At 33.7% G+C, this 24,157-nt stretch overlaps 3 protein-coding genes across 3 annotated transcripts; 1 reads left to right on the plus strand and 2 right to left on the minus strand.

Annotated features, from left to right (window-relative positions):
• Nucleotides 1-2,020: 2,020 nt before the first annotated feature.
• Nucleotides 2,021-6,121, plus strand: LOC122595533 (dr1-associated corepressor-like). Its single transcript, XM_043767905.1, has 7 exons — nt 2,021-2,148; nt 2,237-2,278; nt 3,222-3,294; nt 3,374-3,467; nt 3,574-3,690; nt 3,819-3,876; nt 5,343-6,121. Exons 2-7 carry the CDS (start codon nt 2,246-2,248, stop codon nt 5,859-5,861), a joined length of 894 nt encoding a protein of 297 aa, XP_043623840.1. The 5' UTR covers nt 2,021-2,148; nt 2,237-2,245; the 3' UTR covers nt 5,862-6,121.
• Nucleotides 6,122-7,541: 1,420 nt separating this feature from the next.
• LOC122594851 (U-box domain-containing protein 44-like) lies at nt 7,542-12,294 on the minus strand. Its single transcript, XM_043767156.1, has 3 exons — nt 10,971-12,294; nt 9,764-10,064; nt 7,542-9,168 (listed from the first exon to the last, which is right to left on the minus strand). Exons 1-3 carry the CDS (start codon nt 11,703-11,705, stop codon nt 7,712-7,714), a joined length of 2,493 nt encoding a protein of 830 aa, XP_043623091.1. The 5' UTR covers nt 11,706-12,294; the 3' UTR covers nt 7,542-7,711.
• Nucleotides 12,295-17,575: 5,281 nt separating this feature from the next.
• LOC122596426 (putative hydrolase C777.06c) lies at nt 17,576-23,580 on the minus strand. The gene is made up of 10 exons (XM_043769001.1): nt 23,269-23,580; nt 21,392-21,527; nt 20,724-20,851; nt 20,249-20,396; nt 20,047-20,152; nt 19,749-19,807; nt 18,821-18,856; nt 18,623-18,732; nt 18,126-18,185; nt 17,576-17,825 (listed from the first exon to the last, which is right to left on the minus strand). The coding sequence occupies exons 1-9, from the start codon at nt 23,466-23,468 to the stop codon at nt 18,128-18,130; spliced, it is 981 nt and encodes a 326-aa protein (XP_043624936.1). The 5' UTR covers nt 23,469-23,580; the 3' UTR covers nt 17,576-17,825; nt 18,126-18,127.
• Nucleotides 23,581-24,157: the final 577 nt, after the last annotated feature.

A 24,157-nucleotide genomic window follows, 5' to 3' on the forward strand; every position in this document is an offset into this window, starting at 1 on the left:
GAGGGGGCAAGGTTTACCCCAATTAAATGTCGTGCCCACGGATGGTTTAGTGGGGGGTTTCTCCTCCTACTAGGTATTAGGGGTGAGAAGGCCCTCTAGCGCGGACCCGGTTAAAACAAGTAAGCTAGATCCCCTGTTGCAAGCAAATGATTCACACCTTTCAAAAAAAAGAAAACCACATTTTGAGTAAGGGAGCATAAAAAAAAAGTAATTGAATGGAAAGCGCCGATTTCGTGTACCATTTGGTATCCACTAATTCTCTAGCCAGGCTAGTGTCAAGGTGATTTTTAATCACTCAATAGTCCACTGATTATCTCAAGTTTGCCTTTGGCAAGACTTGAACCCAAGACCTCACCTGGAAAGTGGCGGCTGGTGGTCACTGGACTATTACCCAATGGTTGTATGCATGTCATCGTACTTCAAAATGATAACGAAATAATTGTAATAATCAGACAACTAGCTACCTTATGCGTATGCATATCTCTGTTGTTGAAAGTACAGTGGTAATATACATTCTCGGGAAGGGGAAAATAGAATACTTCGACTTAGAGAAATGACTAGTCAACGTAGAAGATAATCATGCTGGTACACTTAATGGAGACAAAAGAAATAGAGAGACAAAAGAAATAGAGATGCCGGTACACCTCATATATTGAGACCAAATGTGAAGGAAATTAGTATATTGAAACATATATTTAAAGACTAACCATTCTTATTTATTTTTTCTTTCAAAATATTATAAAAAAAAATAAAAATAAAGTAGAAGTGGAAGTGTTGGGGGTAGGTTTTGAACACAACACCTCTAACTTAAATATCTAAGAAGTCAACCACTTCTTATGACTTTGGTAAAAAAAAAAATGACAAAAATGATAAAGAACCTATTATTCACATCATTTTCTCTATTAATAAAGAAAGTAAAATAATTCTTTGATATACTATAAAAATACTTTTTTAAAGATTAAACTATTAAGTTTCCTTTTAGTTATAAAATTATACAAACCCGGCAACCATTATCAATTGATACCCCCGTTGGGTCAAACCAAACAAGGTTCAAACAAATAAACCGGCTAAAAATGGATCGGCTCACTAACCGGTTATTACTTCAATTGGAAGCCTAACCGTGTAAACCAAAATGTGATTCAAACAAATAAATCTGCTACAAACGCACCAATCCCTCGACCGGTCTACCTCGATCATTCAACGTTCCAACCCGGTGCTAAAAGTATTGTCCAAAACAGATTGTAATTTGTAAACATATGAGTTGCACTTTTGACTTGTTTTAAAGAACTACCAAAATTGACTTCTTTTATCAATTTTGTTCTTACACTTACCAAGAATCTAGATGACATTTAATATGAGAATTTCGTCTGATCAAATTTGACAAATTCAACTTCTTACAAAATAAATGACAATAAAGATATAAAAACACACATGACAATACCCGACTCTATTTGATTATAATATTTTCGTCTATAACCACTAAAACAATGAGAATGGTCATAGAATGGGAGCATCAATGAGTATTTTTATAAGACATGCTAAGGGTAATATGCTCTTGTTCTTTCGAATTTGTCAGTGTTGTGAACTTTTTTTTTCAATACTCCTTTCCTTATAAAAATTTAGAAGTTTTACGTGTCAATACATATTCATTTATAAATGGAAAGTGATATTTGTACCATAGATTTTAATAAAACTACCACACACTTGCTTTAAAAACTTGTACACTGTGTTCAGTTGGTTGTTCTGTGTGGTAGATTTAGTAAAATGTATGGTACAAATATCATTTCTCTTTAAATATACTTTTACAATTTTAATATGTTTTATACGTGAATGAACTTATCGACATGTGATTCAATACGTAATATAAAAGTTCGCTGATGTGACAGAAAAAAATGTAAAAAAAAAGGTGGATGATTACGAATGGTCTCAAGTCTCTTTTAATTTCTCTATTAAAGATTCAACATTACAAAAAGAAAAAAAAAACACAAAAACAAACACTATTTTACGTGTGTGATAATATCATAATATAATGTATAGAAGATTATTAGAGATATAATAAAGAAGAAAAAACATTTTGGTCCGACTGTAGCCTCGAAAAGTTACGTACTGGATGCTGATGATATCATGATCCGATTCTTCTGATCTAACGTCTGTCCACTCCAGATCTGCACCAGATCCTTTATTTAATTATTTCTTCTTTTAATTGTAATAATTAATATATATATTAATTCATTAGATTCACGTTATGAAGAAGAAGCTCGATACTCGTTTCCCCGCTGTAAGTTTTTCTTTTTCATTTTTATATCTGATTTATATATATATATATAATATAATATAGTTAGTTCTAGTCTTTAGACATAACGATTTCTAAATATTTTTGAATGACTAATAAGTTTTATTGGAGCTTTTGTTTTCGTATAAATCATTATTATATAAATATAAATTATATATATAAATTTTTAATTTCGCAAGAAATGATATTGTTTGCAATAAGTAGTGTTAGATTTATTATGTTATTTTTTTTTTTATCTTTATATACAAAGGGACTAAATTGATTTAATATAAAAGCCTATTTATGTAATTTTGTTATGATGCTAAAATTATTGATTATCATGATTATTGTTTTTGTTATGATTTTAATTTCAATTTCCAATATGTATTTTTTGGAGAAAAAAAAGTTTGTAATGATAAATTTGTTATTAGTTATGAAAGTATTGTTTGTCTGTCGGTCGGTTCAGGCTGTTTTTTTAGTTACTGAAATTTGGTTAACTAAGTAAGTTTAGCGCTATTCTAGGATGATTTATTTGAAATAAAATAAGTAAGCTTTATAAGAAAACGCGCAACTTTACTTCTCTCATGTTGGCCTTGTGATCGGTTTTTCGGGGTTAAGGGCTTGGGGGTACGGTTAATGGGTCCGTTCTGGATTCTTTTTAATATGTGAATTTGTATCCGGTGACCTTTTCAGTCGGTATTGTGTAAGTTCTCACTTTTAATAAAATTCTTGAGAGCTGTCAGCTATATAAGGTGCCACGTGGCCCACGTCATTAAGATTGATGTCATTTATCAGTTTACAAGTTATAGGAGCTCAAACACATATAATACGGGGTAATATGAAATATCAATATTGTATCAACTTGGATACATGTTTATGAACCAGAAAGTGTTGGTAATAATATATTGTCACAGAGTCACTCCTAACATTTTAGAGTAATTATATGTAGGCACGGATCAAGAAGATAATGCAAGCTGATGAGGATGTTGGAAAGATTGCCATGGCCGTGCCGGTTTTAGTTTGTAAGTTCTTAATGTTGCTTTTTAGGTTTGATATTAGACATGCGGTGTTCTTGATATTTTACTTTGTTATATTATGCAGCCAAAGCTTTGGAATTGTTTTTGCAAGATCTTTGTGATCGTACATATGATATAACCATACTCAGGGGCGCAAAGACGGTTAATTCACTGCATTTGTAAGTCTTGGTTCTGATAATTTTTTATTAAGGGGCTGGCTAAAGATCATTTCTGGTAATTTTGATCACAACTGAAAAAATAGCTACTTTTTGGTTATTTTTACAGGAAGCACTGTGTGCAAAGCTACAATGTGTTTGATTTTTTGAGGGAAGTTGTGAACAAGGTCCCTGATTATGGCCATTCTGATGCAGGGGTTGATGATCGTGCAATGATAAAGCGGAAGTAAGTATCGTGGTCATCTTGCTCATCCATTACTTTGTGATTGATTTTCTTGAAGCTTCAAGGTTATTATGTGGAATCAGTAAACTGAAAATTAATTAGATATGAATGTAATTTATTGTCTTTTACAGGAAAGCTGCTGCGGATGAAATGAATGATAGTGATGAAGAGTTGAAGAGAAACCGAATGGTAAAGGTCCCTGTTTTTGTTTTCCAACATATACTGTATGTGTTGTGTTCGATTAAATTATGCATATTATTTTATGTGAAATGTTCATTTGAAAACTAAAATTTCTGTGAAAACTAGAAAACTGACCAAAACACACGACTGTGATCCTAATTTAACACAATGTGTTTTAGTTGCATTTTTTAAAAACACAATGTGGTTTTATTGTTTAATCTAAAAGCACATTGTGTTTTTGATAGCGCGTGAAAATCAGAAAATTGTTCAAACACATTGTGAATGAACTTAATACAATGTGTTTTCTAGAAAAAAAATTAAAAACACATTGTGTTAAATTCAGATCACATTGTGTTTTGGCCATTTTTCTAGTTTTCACGAAAATTTTAGTTTTCAAATGATCACAACCCTTTAATATGGAGGTGGCAAAATGGCATGTTGGTTGAGGTCAACATTGACTTTTAATATGGGTCCAAAAGGGTTGGGCCTACTCGAGTACATGTCAATACTTTCTACGTCTGTGTAGTGATTTCTATTAGTCATAAATCTTGAATCTATTATCTATACTATATTATAAAGCAAATTCTCATGTCTAAATTTTAAGTTTCAACATTTACTTTCCCAAAGTGCCCCCTATCTATTCATTATTTACCTCAAATAACTATATTATCTTTTCACTCTTCAAATCTCAACCAATCATTTTTTTTCTCTCTCCTCCATAAATCAATTATTCCGCCAATTCATTCAAAATCTTTTATCTCAAAATCTGTACATCGATAAATTATAAAAATTATATGGGGGTTCTTAAAATTTCATGCTCTTTAATTAGAGATGTCATTTGATATACTTTTGACGAATTTTTAAATCCGAGGGCGGAGCCCGTACAGTTAAGGCATTTAGCTATTACACTCTATGTCCTATCACATTTTATGACCTATCACCCCCACCATCTCACCGCCGCAAAGCGCGGGTACTTGCTCTTGTATAATTATAAAAGAAATTGTTAAGACTTAAGATGATAAATTTAAGAGGTTTTAAGAATTTAAGAACACTTTAAGTGACTCTTGACCTGTTAGATTGTACTGACTTATTTGACATGTTTCCTCACTAGCCAAGCTCTTAAAATTTTTACTGTTTGACTCATTTGAGATAAAGAAAAAAGAATTCAATATTGATCCAGTTACAAGTGAATCTGTCGTGATTGCAACCTCTATCTTTTAGCAATGGTTGGACCAAGCTAATGACACATTTAAAATGTCTGATCACCACTATTTTCATTCCTTCACAATGATAAACTTAAATTGTGAAGTGTCAGTAGCAAGTGATTTGGTTTTTATAATTGGATGATTCCTGATCTGCTTTAAGTAAGTTTGTATGTATTATATACTTGGCAAAATCTTTAGCACATTGTTACTCTTATACTCTTCTGCTATTATTGAACAATTTGTTCACTGAACACACATCGGCTAATGCAGCATGAAGCAAGGCAACCTAGCAGCAATGGTAGAGGCAGAGGCCGTGGTAGAGGAAGAGGGAGGGGCCGCGGCAGAGTGTCAGCAGATAAGGAGCCTCAGCAGATGGAATTAGAACTAGAAACCTGCACACCATCGGTTCAACAGAGCAGCAAATTAAACCTTAACCCACCAGGGGAGGCTGACAACCAGTTAGAGTTGACTAAGTCAACTAAAGGTGACGTGGCTGGAGGTGATAGTGGTCGGGACTTTGATTTGAATGCCGGGGTTGAGGAGAGCACGGCCAAAGTGGTTGATGTCGTAGATGGAGGAGCTGCCATACAACCACCAACTCCACCACCGCAGACAGTTCCTGTAACTGGCACTGGCGATTCATCAACAGTGAAGTCTGTCGAACCTAAAAATGATGATTATCTTGGAATGTCACTTTCAGAAATGGATAGGATGGTGATCGACAGTCACAATTTGGCACAAATCAACTCACGCCTGGATGAAGAAGATGAAGACTATGATGAAGAATAATATATTAAATAGACTACTACTTTGATCCTATAGGGGTAAAATAGTGAAGCTATACATATTAAACAAGCCTTGAAAATGCCCTTTGGGTTGCCATTTGCTTCTTTTTGATGTCTTAATACTTAAATTCATAATATCTTGTAATCTGTGTTTGTTTATGTTGTTATCAGCAGTATTTAACCTATTGTGCCAAGAAAGCACTGTAATTGACACGGCCATTGATGCCATCCACACTTGTATGTTCAGTGTATTTTGGAACAAAAGTCTCTTCATTCCCTACACAAACAAATATGCATATGCATGCTATGTATGTCTATATAGTACTATGAAACATGTTCATGATAGGGTTGAACCTTTCACTCACGATATTTGGTGAAGCTTCTAATTTATAATTCTTCCCATAACATGTCATGTAAGATTAACTTTCGTATGTTGTTTAAACTGAAGAATACCTGTCAAACCTCTTTTTCTTTGTTTATAGTTATCTATGAATTCAAAAGCAGATATTTTCATAGCTCTTCAAATCTCTTGCTATTGCAGTATATCTTGTAAGGCTGCAAAACCTAAATATATATTTGTATTAACCACCACAAAGTGTATAAAAGATTATTTTGGAGTTGTGATCGAGGTTGATACATTAGATAACAAAGGAGGTTCAATGCATAACTAATCATTGCCATCAAACCATAGCCAGTACTTCAGAGAGGTAATAGATGTTTGTACCAAATCCTATTCTAGTTGAAAACTCAATCTAATGGTTTGAATATGTTCTACATTGAAGCTTTGCATATAGGGATAATTACGTAGACTTTTTCCGGCCATATGATGTTTGTTATTCATTATTGCAGCTAAAGTATTATATAAAATTCTTTAAATATAATTTCATGTAGAGGGTCTACATATAATCCAAGTCTGCAAGTCACCGAGACTTTCTGCACTTCTGTCTCTTTGAAAAATGGTGGAAGATCATGACATATACGTCTTACACCATGCGTTTGGACCATATTTAATCTAAGAGATACAACTGTCAATCCTGCATCACATGTTCAGTTAAATACGAAAAATGGAAGAAGAAAAGGTCTCAACCTTCTGACGTTTTAGGCATTGCGACATGGAACCGCATAAAGTTTGAAGGAACAGTCTTTGGTGTTTAGTACCTTAGTTAACTTGTTGAATTGGGATTGAAGTTGCTTGACCTTTTAAAGTTGATCAGGTAGTGGCTTGTCTTGTCCTGGCTTCTACAACTTACTTCATTTAGCAAGAACGGGATAATCACCTTTTTGGAAAATACAGTAGATCAACTACACAGGTCACTAATGTTATCTTTGACATGGTTCCTTTGCAGATGTGCTCCTTCAGATTTAAAACCTCGGCACGTGCCCTTCCTACTTTGGAGTGATGGATGAGTCCTAAGGGCTAAGGAAATGGGCTCCTTCTCTAGCTGATTAATATGATGCGCTTGCAGTGGTTCATCGGTTGTATGTTAAGGCATAAAACCCCTGAATTCAATAACTGTATTTACTAGAAAGTTTTTAGACAAATTATTGGGTCAAACGACTCATAGCAAAACTGACATCTTGAACTCGACCTGTTTTGGCCCATTACGACATGCCCATTTTGCACCTTTATTTCTGAATATGCATCAGCAAATGCTGCACCAGGTAAGCTCCCAAAAAACCAATATTTATCTTATAACACTTTCAAATCAATAGACTTTTCACATTCATGTATATGTAAATTACAATTTACAATGCACGCCATTAAAGGAAATCAAAAACCCAAAAAATGATTATGAAATGGCAAAAAGTTGAAGCACATTTAAGCATATGTCCAACTTGAGTAATATACATAGATCAAAAATAACTAGACTGAACTTGTAAGAGTTCAAGTTGTGCTAATAACTTTGCCACTATGGGTTTCAACTGTGTATCACCGTTCTGTGCAAGATCAATCAACACTGTCTGTGCAGATTCTCCATACTTAACTCTATAATCTTCAACCCTAAAAACCCTCTCCAATATCCAAACGGCCTTTTCTCGAGTCTTTAAACTCCCAGATTCCATCACTTTTATAATCGCTTCAATTCCGGCATGTTTCTCAATACAAGCACATCCATTCTCCCATATCTCATCTAGCAAAAGGGTTGATAAAGCTTCAAGAGCAGCTTCATCAGCTTCCCTTTCATCTCCTTTCAAGATTTGAATCAATGGAGGAATAGCACCAGCCTTCACTAAGCAGAAGGTACTTTTCACAAAACAGTAACCATTATGAATTTCACAAAATGCTTCTGAAGATGGAGGAACACATAACCACGTTGACTTTTTTGACTTTCTAAGATTTAAGCAATTCTTTGATAACTGTGCAAGTGAAGTTGCAGCTCTACACTTAGCAATTATCGACCCGTCTGTCAGCATTTTTACCAGGACTGGTATTACTCGATTTTCAGCCGCATATTGCTGTAGCTTCAGATTTGATGTGATGGTAAATCTTATAAGTATACCAGCAATATTCTCAACTAGATGTGACAATAGAGGTGTAGTTGAATTTGATTGTTTCGAAGTCATTATCAACAGTATAATAGGTAATAAGTTCGCCTTCTTAAGTATATCTGTAGCCTTCTTATCATTAACAGGAATATTGCACAGTATCCCAGCAGCAATAGCCTTTTCATCCTCCGATGTCGAAGAAGAGAGATTATTTACAATGGTAAGAAGATGGGTTTCTTCTATTTGCTCCATAAGCTCATCTGATAACTCCTTAGATAATGTGTAAATCAAACTGAAGGCACCAATCCTAATTTTAGGGTTTGTTTCAGTAAGAAAGGGTAAAAGAAGTTGAATCGATCCATTTTCCTTCATTTTTCTTCGGACTTTTGAACCACTGGGATGAGAAGCAATGCTATTTAATGCTTCCAAGAGATGACTTTGGATAACAGGACTCGAAAGATTAAGTAGTGAGAACATTTGAAGGGCAATATCATGGTTGACCAGCATAGAGTCTGACTTAGCAATTCTTGCAAGAATGGCCGCAGCTGGTTCACGAAGAGTCATGAGAACGGATGTGACGGAAAAGAGGAGCTGAAGAAGCGAGGGTACAATTCCCGAATTGATTAATCGCCGGGTGTTTTCTTTTAAGGTAGACAAATTTTGTAGAGCACTCAGAGAAGATAATTTAGCTTCGAGTTTTCCCTCTTTGAACATTTTAACTAGAGGTGGGATTGCACCATCTTCTCCAATGGAAGCCCTAGTTTGGTCTCTTAGTTCCATTCTTGATATTGCTGTTGCCATGAGAATTTTACTCATGTCGGACCCTGTAACAATTATGTAAAGAAATTTTTTTAAAAATAATTATACCAACAATCTGATCCAATTCCAAAATAACTGTATGTTTATCATAACTGTATGTTTATCATACTACAGATGAGATCATTAGGACAAGGGTTATTGCAGTAAAAGGTAAAAAAAAATTTTTTTTTTCATTCTGTATAAATCCTTCACCTTCCAAAAAGTTTGACATAAGGTAATCTTTAAGCTAGTGAGGGAATCAAGTCAAAAGAAACAAAAAGCCAACATGGTCAAATTTACAGTCACGTGCCTACAAATTTGTTTTAAAAGTTTGGGGGGTTTTTATCAAAAGAAGACGGGAAGTTCTTAAAGGCTTTTTCAGGGCAAAGAAAGATGGTTCGCGAAACATGAATCAACTTGATTGTCTTTCATGATGTATCCTCTCTTTCTATTAACTTATGCAGATGTTATCAGGATGTTGGTTTTTCACGTAATGATACTTATCACTTTTTTACTGACAGTTTAAAACATCATAATAACAAAAAGAAAGATATGTAGACATATAATAGAACAAACAGTAAGAAAGGTGTGAGTTTATGTAAAATGCTTTAATCAAGTTACCTTCTGTCAAGTACTTTATTAGTGGCTTGAAATAGCCGGCTTCTGCCATATGAAGTGCATTCTGCGTATTACTCGACAAAGCCGCCAACAACTTTCCTGCATCATGGGAAGCTATTTGATCTTCACCATTAAATATAGCAACCAACATAACTATGCATCCTTGAATTCTTCCAATCCTTCTCCTCACTGCAGAAACATCAGACAGAGTTGATAATATGCCAACAGCCTCCCTCTGTTCGTCCTCATCCCGAGTCAACGATTTGACCAGTACTGACAAGTAATCTAACTCCGCCATCTTTTTCTGTACATAGATTGGCTGGTCAGAATGCATATACACAAGCAGTAGAGTGAGAATTTCGATTTATTTACTTATAGAATGGTAGATTCGAGTTATATTTTATTTCAAAAAGATAATCGGGTAAGACTGAACAAATATAGAGTAAATTGTAAAGTGTTAATGGGTAAAATTGAGATAATAAGATAAAACAAAAATGGCTGGAATGGTCTGCAATTCGCACAAAGTGAACACTTAATGCATAAATCTATAAAAGTATAAAACCTCCTAAATGGTTTAGTGATTAACTTTTTCATCAAATTTAGACACACCAATGATATCTTAAAAATAACCTACGCCAAGAGTGTTCTAACCAACGGACAATACGGAAATGGTCCATTTTGACCCGTTCTCCAACCTAATTGACCCACCCATTTTACCGTATCAAACAAACAGGATTGATGCAAAAATAAGGACTGTAATACGTGCTGCACTGCTGTGTAATAATATTATGGTCGACACACTAGTGATCTATCAATGGAAAAGGAAAAATAGAGAATTGGAGCCCCTGTATGCACTAAAAGGAAAATTTAAGTCATAGTTAAAGAGGAAACTTCAATGAAAATAAGATACTTCTACACACACTTAATTGGTAAAAAACCAACTGATCATACGGTACCCATGCCCACAAAGCACATGGGCCCCAGAAGGCCAGAAGTGACTTTGTCAAGATCACAGGCCCAGGTTCAAACCTAGCCTCAGGGGAGTTGCCATAGAGTCATCCTTGTGGGGTGGCCAATGGCTAGTGTGGCACCTGAGGTCAAGGGTGTCCGAGCCAATATACATCTTTTTGTTAAGAAACATAAATGGTAAAAGGTCATAAAACACACCAATTCAATATTAGCTTAAACTGGGGGTTTTATCTAAACATACCTTAAATCCATCATCTTGTGCAATGAGGTTTCTCAGATTTTGAATAATACTTAACCGATTAATTGGCTTTGTAGAACTTAACCGACTGAATAAAATTGGGATAATATTCTCAGCATCAATCCAATCACTAGTAGCCTTATTATCTCTAATAAACGTGTTCAAGGCAAAAAGTGCAAGTTTAAGCTGTTCATCATCTCCACACTTGAGCTGCAAAGCAACATTTTCAATAGTACAACATGATACATCTTCTTCCACTTCAACTATTTCACCAACAATATTCTCCACCTCGTAATCCGACTCCTTAGTCTCGGTTTCAACATCATCTAAAAAGTCTGATCTAGTATCAGAACTTCCAGCACTAAACTGTGCACAACTCATCATTTCTCTCCTTAAAGTTTCAAGCTTTTCTTTGCCCGTCATCGACACATCATGACTAGCAAACAATACAAGACCTATAGACCTTCCAAGATTTTCCGTAATCTCCTCAACTCGCTTGTGTGGCGAATATGCAAAACGTGGGCTTGCAACCAAAGCCTTAGCTCGTTCCAACTCTGTTTCAAGGGATTCAACAGCTGTTCTTATGGGAGAAGTCTCCATGATCTTATTTTCCTTAAACTCATTAAGAACTAAGCTTAATTTACGTGTAGAGTGAGATAATTCTGATAAAGAAAACGTTTCTTTCGTTACACTACTACTAGTCCCTTCATCAACATCATTAACAACTTTTCCCTCCATTTCTTAACAACCCCAGATTAAAAAAAACTAATCTTTAGTACACAATCACCAAGTAAACACTAACTTGAGTTTAAAAAATTTGCAACTAAGGCCCAAAAATTCAAGATTTATGTAGAGTCATTAAGTTTTTTCAATCTTTATATATGATCCAGATGAAAAATATCCAATCTTTAGTACAAAATCACCGAAAAACTCGGATTATAAATTTGTAAGTTAATGACTTTTAAACAATGTTTATAAAATAACCAGATGGAAAATGAGATAAAAATGAAGAAAAGCTATTAAATTTCTTTGAGAAAAATCATCAAACAGATGGTGGGCAGAGAAAGTTTTGAAAGATTTTTGTGGGTAACTCCAGACGTGAAATACAAAGATAGATGATGATGATGATGATGATGATGAGTGGGGGTTGACTTGGTCAATGGGGTTCATTTCAAAGTTGTAGTGTTGAAGAAGAAATGGAAAATCAAAAAAGATTAAAGAAAAAAAGAAAGAATGATGAAAAGAAAGTTCCAAAATGAAAGTGATGGGATTTGAAAGAAAGACAAATGGTAAACAAACAAGAAAGTTTTAATGGTGGACGGCGGCTGGCCGCCGGAGTATCTTATATTTAAATGGTAGTTGGTGTCAAACTACTTTCCTAATTAATCAGTTACAATCATCCGTTACCTTGTTTTTTGGGTCATCATTAAAGTCCACGTCTGATGACGAATACGAGTAATATATACGAAGTAGTAATTTTTCATAATGAAAAAAAATATGCTAATAATATGTTTATTTTAAAGAAAAAGTAAATATAAGGTTGTCTGACATCTAAGCTTAGGTGTAAATTTTCTCATATATAAATTTTTTAATATTTCTTGATTAATGAATAAATGTTTGGGCCCCCATAAATTTTATGGATTAAGAAAACAATATGTGAATGTTTCACACCTAACCTTAGGTACCTAACAGCCTTATATTCTCATCCCCTTATTTTAATTATTTGTTGATGTATGTATTATATATATAGGGAAAAGTTATTTAGAGTCCACCCTATTTGGCCATTGATTTTCTTCCATCTCTTGAAATTTCAACCACCTCCTACCACCACCAATATGATTTTCCGGCGACGGCGACCACGACTTACACATGTGTAACTGAAAGGACCAGACTCGATAAACCGAAAACATAAGAAATTTTTTTATAATACCCCACTGCGCCGCAGTGGATATCCTCGACCAGAACTTGAACATGCCCCACTGCGCCGCAGTGGGTTCGACACATCTCCCACTGTGCCGCAGTGGGAAGAACCAAAATTGTTTACGTGGGATTCCACTGCGCCGCAGTGGGCAAACTCATTTCGACCATGAACAACTTGTAACCATCAAATTTCGAACCAACAGCTGAAAGACACTTTCTAGAGATTTATAACAACTTCATAGACACATTTTAAACACAATTACAACTAGGGATGAGCCGAAAATCCCAAGTCCCGAGTCCCGTCCCGATCCCGGTACCGGGAAGTGGTACCGAGTCCCAAGTGGGATCGGGACCGGTATTAGAATTTGATGGTTTTCGGGATTGGGATCGGGACGGGACCGGGAAAATCCCACGAACTACGGGATTTCCCGGTACCTCGCCTTATTTGGGACCGGGACCGGTACCACATTTTTGGGATTTTCGGGACCGGTCCCACGCCCATCCCTAATTACAACATAGTTTGTTTCATAAATCTAAGATCAACCCTAACGGGCCATTTACCCATTTTGGCAACAATATCGCCCAAATGCGACAATACCAACTTCCAAAAACTTTACAACTTGAGCATTTACAGAAATGTTACCGAAACATGACTCTAAAACAAAATGTACCATGAGCCAAAGGAGAGGGACAACTAGGTAGCTACACCAAAAGATTGTCATCCATCCAAGGATGACCTAAATACCTTCAAGAACTTCCAAAGGTTACTTCAAGCTCTAATTCAATTTTCTTCAAATCAACAACACTAGTTCCTTTTTCCGGAACCTATAAGAGTGTAAACAACTAAAATATAAGCAAAGGCTTAGTGAATATACTTGCATACATTTACGAATACGAAGGAGGGCATAGTACAAGGACTTTCACATGTAACCTATGACATCGTCATGTCACATTTACATATTCACCTTGCACACAAACAATACATATATGGATCTATATAAGCTAAACAATCATAACAATCATATCTATCGGGATTCTTAGGCCCTGGAGGTTCTTAGGCCTCATATCACATCAATTATCGGGATTCTTAGGCCCCGGAGGTTCTTAGGCCTCAAAAACAATGTCCCACATGGGCTTCATGCCAAATCAATTACCATGCTTGGAACATTCACATCTCATGGTAATTGACCCAACGTAAACATAAGGGTATGCAAATATACCCACCTCCTCCGCAACAAAATAATAACGCTAAATAGACAAGCACAAACAAGCTTCAACCTATAATCATATCATAAAATGCATAAGCTTACATTCACAACTTGACTAGTTCAACCTAGCCCTTCTCAATCACTAGCCTTTCCTAAACCCAAAACCCAACCCATTTGTCATTGAGTTACTTTCATCTTTAACTATAACATTAGGTAGTTCAACCTACCATTTTCATTTACAACTCAATAACTAGTAATATTCATCTTTTCTTACAAACTCAATTTATCACATGAACTTATCAATTTCATAATCAAACACATCCTATAACTCAATGACAACTAGGTTAACTAAGGAATTGGAGAAATTTAACCATAATTCATTTCCTAGTAAAAACCCCTCAAATTGGTTCACTCTATGAACCCAAATTCCAAAAAGAAAATGAAAGCTAGGTTAGGGGAAATCAATACCTCACAACAAAAGCAAAAATCAAGACTTGAATGGAAAAATTCTTCCTCTTCCCTTTTTCCTCTTGAAATTCGGCCACCACCACCAAAACCACAAACCCTAACTTTGATTTTTGAATGGAGATTAAAGATGGTGATGATTATTATGGATGTTCTTATCCTTGAATTTGAAAGATTTTAGCTTGATTTTGAAAAAAACAAGAGGAATTGCATGAAAGAAATGATGGGGGAAGAAAGAAATGAAATGGAAACATGAGTCACAAACAAAAGGGATGGCTGGCACTTCCTGAAGATGCCACGACCCATCACTCCAAAAGTGGGTATTTTACCCGCTATCCGCTAAAGTTCCAACTAAACTAACCCCATAACTAAAAACAAAATACTAGGAAATTAATTTAATGTCAAAACTATAAAAAGGGGTTAATTTCTTTTACCTTAAAATAATTGGGGTGTTACAGTAACGAACCTGATTCTCGCCGAAAAAGTCACCGGAGAAGATGGACGGTCTTACAGATGTATAAGTTAACTTACACATGTGTAAGTTATATGGACCCTTTTTGGACTCTAAATAACTTGCTCATATATATATATATATATTTATAGAGGTTAGGGTTTATGTGACTGTTAGACACCCAAGCTTGGGTGTGAAAACCCCTCACATCTTGTTTTTTTAATCCACATAAAAAGCATGGGGGCCAAACATTTATTGATATATTAAAAAATTAGTATGTGAGAAGTTTTATACCAAAACTTAGGTATCTAACAGCCACATACTCAATTTTCTCATATATATATATATATATATATATTTTAATCCTTATTATTGATTTTAAGATATTACTCGTAATATGTTATTTAGACATACTAAAAATATTTATTTTTAAAGATAAAAATTAATATCAAACTCACGATCTAATATATCTTATCTTAATCGGTTTTGCATTAAATGAGTTATAGCATTCAGTTCTTTTCAATCAAGGACCTAGTAACCGCCTATGGTAGTTTTTCAAGTTCCAGAATTGTCAAAATTGCTTCATGAATATTCCAAAAGCTAAATTTTAATTATGTCTTATTATGTTTTTTATCAATCAAGTTAATCAATTACATTAAAATTTTCTAATTTGTGATATGCGTTTCTTAGGAGTAATGTTTTCCATCCAAAATAGTATAATGGATCTAATGAACTAAAGAAATTTGATGATTTCAATATGACATGTATACTTTCTTGATGTTCCTGTTTAATTTAACTACATAAAAACTATAAATCATATTTAACCTAGTATTTTTGAAGTATAGAAAAAGTGAGATTAGACAACTTTATGCTCACCTTAAGATATATAGAGGTTCTTTTAGAAAAGATTCCATACATTTTATAATTAGTAAGAATTAAACCCTTGATTTATGTCTCTATAGACAAGGTGTTTTTCACTTGATTCAACCCTACTTGTTTCCTTTGATTTACGAACATGACCCTTGTTTTATGACTGACAATTGTCTTATGATTTCTCTTCATAACTTTGTTCTTAGTTAATGTTGATTCATTACTATGAGCTTCAAAGTAAAAGAATGTAATTCTAATTTGCATATTTTTTTTATGCATATCTATCAATATTCTTATTTTGTTTTTTACACCGGCGGAAATGACAAACACTTCAACTTAATAAGTCTAAAGTAGAAGTAGAACAAGTCTTATGAACTTTGGGGTCTTCAACTACTAAATCATTGGCTACTTTTAGAGTTGAAATAGCATCCGGTGATGAAGTCGAAGTATTTTGATTATTAATATTTCGGCCCACCATTACGTATAAGTTGAAGTTCCTGTAATAAAGATTTGGACATACTTTATTAGTAATTTGGTGACTCTTGTTAAGGTTACTCATTTGATTAAATCTATTACTTTTTAGCTTTTTACTTGTTTGCTTTGTCCTCATTTAAAAAAAAAACACTCACAACAAGAAGGAATAATCGTTTCTCTTCCTTCTAAAACCTACCTCGAAAGTAAAAGAAAGTATTAAATCAAGAATATATCAAAAAGAAAAAAAAAAGTTGAAAAGAACATCCCAAATCCCAAAACGCCCAAACTTCAACATCGCAAACCTCTTTATAATTCCTTCACCAACAATGCAAGAATATACTAGAACCAAATAAAGCATTCACTAAACATTTGATAATTGTCATATCTTGATAGATAGAATTTAAAATAATTTAAGAAGTCCATCTAAAACAGCGTGATTTAGATCGGTCGTTAACATTTTGACCTTTGGATTAAGAGGTCAAAGGTTCGATTTTCATCCCATATAAGTATCGAAAATCTTTTTACCATTTATATGGAAACCTAAAAGCATTTTCTTTCCTTTCCTCTTTAAGAGGTCCATCTAATTTGTGTTGTGTGACACGTTCAAACATTCCTTAGGCCATCATTCATATATGCACAAAATACTCAAAATGGTACAAAGCATCTTCAACAATGGTACCGAAATGATGCAACTTTTCGGTGCAACATTATTCACTACATCAAATTTATAAAATCACATATCTAAAATTAAAATATATGTTACTATAACTTAGTTTGTAGTGTCAAAACCAAATAATCATTAATCAAAACTAAACTATCGGATTTGGTTTGGTTTTTAATGATTAATTAGGTTTGATTTGGCTTTCAATTTGAGCTTGTAATATTGTCAAGTGGAAAAACCGAATTAAGAAAATCAAAGAAACTGCAAACTGGTCAATCACCTTGATGGTTGTCAACTTGTTAGGTTACAACTGGTATAGATTATATAAGAGTACACTAGCACGGTACTCGTGCAATGCGACAACGGTGTAGACGACAGCAATCTGATGGTAGCGTTAACCGGTGGTGATGGCGACAACAATTGGTTGTGCTAACGGTGTTGAATGGTGTAAGTTGATGTAATATAGTTAATGTAAAAGTGGCAGTGTATATATTTTAAAATAGGAAAGATAATCCGTACTGTAACGCTTTACCTATCTTAGGTACTACCATGTCAAAAATTTTTATAAATTAGACCTTTGAATATATATAATCCCAAAACTTTGGGAAAATCCAACAGTTTACAAGTTGTACAGCTTGAGGTGGTATAGAGTACAATATTGCTGAGCTTCAACCATCTTTGTATGCCTACTGAATAGTGTTATAAAAGCCTATTTCTTTTGTGTTCGAAAACCAGGAACAGCCGGTCGTATAGTATAGTATTGGGAAGAAACAACACATGGACGATTTATACTGATAACCGGGCAAAACCTGCAACATGAGATGAAAAACAGTGATTTCCATACTGCTTCCGTTTAGATACTATATTTCTGGGGAAGGTAACATTCATATACTCTATATTTCTACTTCCGTAACCATTTAGAAATGTAACAGAAGATGTGTAAAAAGAAACGACACTTCACTTTTGTCTAATGATATCTTCTTTCTTTTTCCCTTTTATTGATAAAAACTTTTAGATTCAGTACCCTTGTACTATTCTAATATACTTTAAGCTAAAAAAAGTCAGTTAAAGATTTAATACAAGCCGTCTATGAAACTAGTGTTTATCACCTTTATAAATGTATAGGTATCCTCAAACCATCATGTGCAAGCTGAACTGGAATTCCTTCTCTGTAACAAGACAACATGAAAACTTGAAAGTGAGTTGAGGTGATAAGAGTAGAGATAGCACTTCCATCCCATTTACTTATGAATGAGTTGATTTGAGTTATGCTTTATCTCTAACGGCTCCAACGAGTAAAATATATAAACTTCACAAAAACGGAAACCGTCAGATGGAATGGATCAAAAGTCATATGTTATTTTTTATGCATAAATCTCCTACACCACTTAATAACAACCTAGATTATTAGTTTAGTATAATATTACTATAATAACTTTACTACATTAATTATTTGTAATTTTTTAAGACAACGCAAAAAAACATGTTTGCAGATCAACCTAGCCCAACCTGTTTCAACTCATACTACAAATAACCTGTCATTACATCCTGACCTACCCATCCATTTTCCACCTCTAATGATTAGAAACAATTTCATTGTGGGTACCTTTTAGACCAATCCTGTAGGAACTCGTTATCTTTGTGGTGATCAAATTCATGGGTCATTCCAATTAAGTATGCTTTCTTTGGTTGCAATCGTTTAATGGCTTCAAGTGTCTGTTAATACATATGTAAGTTAAGATACAAGGATGAACACTGAAGCAAATAAGGGAGAAAGAACTTGACAAGAGAACCAGTTACAAACCTGAGGAAGGCAGAAGTGGGTATTATGGGAATTATTCTGTACAAAAAATTTTCATGAAAACAAGCCCAGTATAAGGAATTGCATAGTGGATAGCAATCAGCATGAAAGAGTATTAGAGTCCTCTTCTAAAGTACAACAAATATATTAAAACTAGGTTATGAAGTTTTTTTTTAATAAACAAGTCTTTATAGCAAACAACATTCTTTTACAGTTGTATCATCATATATACCAGAGTACCAGACCATATAAAGATAATCAGGGTATGATATCATGAAATGTTAAGTCCAAAGAGATTTATTATACCATTGGGTTGAAAACAACCTTATAATTTACAATGAAGACAGATGCATATAGTAAAAGATAGAGGCATCGTGTATATTCTATCAAGCAGACATGATATAATTTCAGTATTATTGTATTTCATGTCATACAAATGACACTTAATGTATGCGGTTTCCCTGTTTTCCATTATATCTAAAATCTAAAAATCCCATAAAAGATGACCACTCAAGCTTGGGATTTGGGAGTATAAAAAATAATGTCATACTTGTTGGGTGACCCATCAGCCAAAAGGTTGTGGGTTCTAGTCCCTTGGTGGACAAACTGTATGGATGTGTGTGGGATACTTGCATTTCTTTTGTTCCTTTTTTATTTCATAACCTGCCCTTCGCACAGTTACAGGCTCTTTAAAGAATGTTTACAATAACTCAGCAATTGCACTCTTTACTTCTATTGACATTGTTATGACCTCACGGAATGACGGAAATATCAAATGAAGATTACATTCAACCTTTCTATTCTTTTTTTAAACAAAAAAAAGGACAGAGGAAAATTTTAGCTCTACCTATGTGCTACCATAGGGGTGTATTGGAATGAATCGGAGTTTCAAATACATACGAAAAGATTAACAATGAAAGGGAGCTCTGACCTTATAAAGTGTATCTAATATAAGAAGATCCAGTTGATGACCTCCTCCTTTTGAGACATCTGTACAATTGGAAAATATGAAAATAAATTGCAACATTTTCTTTTGGCCTAAAATGTGCCATCATCAAGTCTCGGCCAATAAGCCTAAATGTAACTGCTGATGGTATTGATAACTAATCGCAAAGAAAAAGTTTAAACTTAACCCACACTTATTATATGTATAAACAAAAGTACTCAGCACCTCAACGGAAAATTATATTAGAAACAAACATATGATATGAAATTATATAAACACTCACAGAGTTCTGTTTCTTCAATGAAGCGTGAAATATCAGATATATAAGCTACTTTGGTATTTTTTCCAAATGAGAAACCTAAACAAATATAATCCTCTCCATGCATCACCTAAATGGATGTGAACAACAGTCAGAAACATAGATAACTATATATGTAGTTTGTATTATTTCAAACAGAACATTAAAAAAAAATCAGATGACTAACTGGCAAGGGTGTAAATTCTAGTCCAGATGCAACGAATGGACTCTTGCAATCATTCTCGATTATTTTCCAATCAAGTTGTGCAACACGTCTAACTTCCTGACCCGCCTTGAGCTTCTTTTGAACTAAATATGGGAATTTCACTTTTAAGCTGTTCAACACACAAGAAATCAGTGAGCCTATGTTGATTGGTGAATCATAAAAATCATTGATTCACGGTGAACCATCTATATACAACGACTTCCCCATGATAATATCATCATATTAAACTATATGCCAAACGGGAAATGCATTGATTCTAAAGCAATAGTAGCTAATGCTTAAGTTCCAACTAAACTAATGTGTTTTTCATCATTAATATGTGTCCATGTTCGTTTTGTGACTCCTATGAAGAAATCTCCAATGTGAACAAAAATGCAAAACGGTAACATGATCATTGTAGTGTCAGAAGATATAGCAAAACCAAGTATTTGAATACCTCTCCATAGCATGCTGATTAAGAAAAATAGGTGTGGGTTCAATATCATTTATTGGACTAAATGGTTGTACTGCACGGATGTCATCAAGACCGAGAACGGCATCCGCATGTTCATGAGTCAAAACAATCTGCATTTAGACCAAGCATTAGGTATAGTGCTATTATTACACGGAAAATAATAACGCAAGTAAAAAACAGCGACTACAATAAAAGTATATAAAAGAGAACAACACAATCATCTCCCAGCAAATAAGTTTTAACCTATCAGGGCAATGAAATGAGTTCATGTATCATGAGTGCGTAATAGTGCACAAAGGTATTTGCCTTGTGTAGCACTAGTTGTGTTTCTTAGTGATACATTGCACCAGTACACATAAGGGTTGAGAATCAGTTTTCAGTTGAAAAATGGTCTTTTAGCTCATTTTTCAACACACCAGGATCCTTTGAATAACAAATATGAATAACTTATGAGACAAATTTGAAGGCATTTTCCAACTTGTTCAGTTACAATAATGCCCTCCCATGGAAGTTCCAAGTTATATATTTTTTTTCCTAGGAAATTTAAGAAATACTGGAAATCCAAACACACAAACTTTGCATAGCACATATATTATATTTGAAGAATCCTTGAAGTGAACCAAAATTCTCTCATTAAAAAAAAAACTCACAGAATCAACTTGAGGAATCTTATAGAAAGTGAACCACCGGAGTACTTGCTCCCTAAATGTCTTTCCAACATCAATTAGTATGTACTTGTGCTCCCCCGCACTTGGACTATAATCAATCAGAAGAGATGTATTGCACCTACAGAACAGACAATCATAATTCTTATGAACTACAATTGACATTAAAATATACTTCATGGAAAAATATAAATAGAATGGAAAATATAATGAAAAGTAGGTGACATGATATGCATTATCAGCCTCTCAAGCTTTCCAAAGCTTTTTCAATGTATGCTTTCTGCAGTCGCATTCTCAAATGAGATCTTCAGCAATCATTTTCAAATTATATTGGGCAATGTTAGCACACTCCCACTACTTGAAGGAGGTCCCTTCGAAGTTTAAAAGCACCCACAGTCTCATTAATATACAAATTTTGTTAAAGGTAGCCAAAAACTTCAGTAAGTGCGGTATTTGTTATAAAGTTTCAGTATATATATTACAACTTACAAAAACTTTTAGATGTTCATTTCTCTCTAGAAGCAAATTTACCTTCACAAGGAAAAGTTAACTTCAATAGCATGCTTTCTCATAATGAACAAAAGCCAGTCAAGTACAAGTCAGTCAAATTTAAAATTAATAAAAATTAATAGAGAATGATAAATGAAGGACATCAAGGATATTCTATGATTTTTTTGGAATTTAGACGAGATTTTCAGACAGTGCAGGGTGATCCATCACATCCCAAAAAGAGTTACGTTTAAATAAAATGTATGGAACTGGTCAATAACTTACCACCAACATGTTTCAGTTTGTAATGCTACCTAACACAGAAAATTAGAATCCATTCTTTATTTAAAATCTAAATTCTAATACTCGTAAAATCAAAGGGAAAAAAAATGTGTTTCCAACCATCATGCTTTTTGTATTGTAAATACATCATTTCTCTTGGAATGATACAACGTAAAAAAACACACAAGTAAGCGAGAACCACAAGTTTTGAACAGCTTCCAAGAGTTTTCTTAGCATAATATTTACAAAACCAAAGGTACAATTACAACTCCTACATGGTTTTTTTCTTTATAGCATTCTATAATGAACTAAGAAAACATACTAATTCACTCTCAGATTAAATGTTACAATGATGATTTCATTTTCTCTCGTGAAACGTCTTCTATTTTGCTTTACTACCTTAAAAACGTTTTCGAAACTAAAACATTAAGGGCGCGTTTAGTTGTGGAAAATGTTTTTTAGTTTTCCATTTCCAATTTTCTAGAAAATGAAAGGAGTTTTCCATCTCTAGAATACAAATAATAATTTTGAAAACGCGTTCAAAATTTAGAAAATGGAAAATGAAATGTGGAAAACAATAAAAAAGTGTTTTCTAATATTCCATAGAAAAGTGGAAAATAGTATTTTCAGTTTTCATGGAAAACATTTTTGGAATACTATGATTTAAACGCGTTTTCTGTTTTTCATGTTTTCTTGGAAAACAAAAATGGAAAACAAGGGCTGTTTTCCCCAACTAAACGCACCAATCTTCTGAGATTCAAACTTAAAATAAAAATATAGTTATGTGCATCAAAATTCATGATTATTCTAATTATTAAGCATTTTGCACAGTTCAACCAATATACTACCAGCTCTTCTTCTCATTTTCTACTTTTTTTCAGTTCCTAATATATTCTGTTATATCAACTAAAAACCTACTCATTTAATTCAAAAATTCAGCATCGAGATAATAGTAATACTGTATCTGTACATATATATATATATACATACACACATAAAATGATTAGTTATATAAACAGATATCTATATAATATAGATCTAGAAAAATGCGGTAAAATAAGTTTTTTAAAATTAAAATTAGGGATGAATACCGATAATTAGGGTTCCGATCAGGCGGAATTGATAATGACTGAAAGCAGACTTTACAAGGAGGATCGGAGGGCTTGATCAAGCACATTGCGTTTGGAACGGCGCTGGAACAACCGGTGCCTAAAAATATCAATGCCGATTGATGATGATGATGATGCTGATCGTGATTTCCGTTTTCCGTTATGTTTCCGGTGATTTCCATATGTCTATGATTTTGCCGGAATATATATATATATATATATATATATGAAAGTGTGTGAGATATGAATTGAGACTTTGAGGGAGATAGAGAAAAAAGGTATTCAATAAGTCTGTATTGCAGCAACAGAGGCTGTGTCACGTGTTTTGTGCGTGCGTATTTAAAAAGACTTAAAATGTCTTTTGTGTGTAGTGTGATTAATGTGAAAGTTAGCGCGTCATTTTTAGCTTTTTTTTTTAAATCGCGAATAATGATTATTACTTAGAAATTTTTGAACCAAACATACCTTTTTATATTTGGAATGCTTAAAATAAAAAGGTAAAATGCTTTTACCGTATTATATAGTACTCTCTTCGTACTATTTTAATCACTATTAACATGATAATATTCTAGTGATTCATTATTCATTCAAGATAGATAGATAAATAAGAGTGATGATGGTCATTTTATGATTTTCCATATAGTTGTTACAAGTTTGTTTGTTATTTTATTCTTTTTTATTTCTAAGATACCTTGTACTATTATTTTTTATTAAAGTAAAATGTGTAAATAGGTGATGTTAATCATAAATTAGTTTTGTTAAAAATCCAATTCAAGTGCAATATCAAAGAATAAAAGTAAGTTTAAACCAAATCTAAAGGTGATTTAATAAGTGGGTCTCAGCTTAAGTGATTAAACTCTTGACTCCGACA

The sequence above is a fragment of the Erigeron canadensis genome, chromosome 4 (genome assembly GCF_010389155.1).
Source record: "Erigeron canadensis isolate Cc75 chromosome 4, C_canadensis_v1, whole genome shotgun sequence".
Lineage (NCBI taxonomy): Eukaryota > Viridiplantae > Streptophyta > Magnoliopsida > Asterales > Asteraceae > Erigeron > Erigeron canadensis.

What these genes read in the sequence shown, in the direction of transcription:
- LOC122595533 (XM_043767905.1), top strand. Translation starts at nt 2,246, where the DNA reads ATGAAGAAGAAGCTCGATACTCGTTTCCCCGCT. An exon ending in CGTGCAATGATAAAGCGGAA is followed by an intron (nt 3,691 to 3,818) that starts GTAAGTATCGTG and finishes TGTCTTTTACAG; the next exon opens with GAAAGCTGCTGCGGATGAAA. An exon ending in AGTTGAAGAGAAACCGAATG is followed by an intron (nt 3,877 to 5,342) that starts GTAAAGGTCCCT and finishes CGGCTAATGCAG; the next exon opens with CATGAAGCAAGGCAACCTAG.
- LOC122594851 (XM_043767156.1), bottom strand. Translation starts at nt 11,705, where the DNA reads ATGGAGGGAAAAGTTGTTAATGATGTTGATGAAGGGACTAGTAGTAGT. An exon ending in CACAAGATGATGGATTTAAG is followed by an intron (nt 10,065 to 10,970) that starts GTATGTTTAGAT and finishes ATCTATGTACAG; the next exon opens with AAAAAGATGGCGGAGTTAGA. An exon ending in AATAAAGTACTTGACAGAAG is followed by an intron (nt 9,169 to 9,763) that starts GTAACTTGATTA and finishes TAATTGTTACAG; the next exon opens with GGTCCGACATGAGTAAAATT.
- LOC122596426 (XM_043769001.1), bottom strand. Translation starts at nt 23,468, where the DNA reads ATGGAAATCACCGGAAACATAACGGAAAACGGAAATCACGATCAGCAT. An exon ending in AGATTCCTCAAGTTGATTCT is followed by an intron (nt 20,852 to 21,391) that starts GTGAGTTTTTTT and finishes GTCTAAATGCAG; the next exon opens with ATTGTTTTGACTCATGAACA. An exon ending in AATCAGCATGCTATGGAGAG is followed by an intron (nt 20,397 to 20,723) that starts GTATTCAAATAC and finishes TGTGTTGAACAG; the next exon opens with CTTAAAAGTGAAATTCCCAT.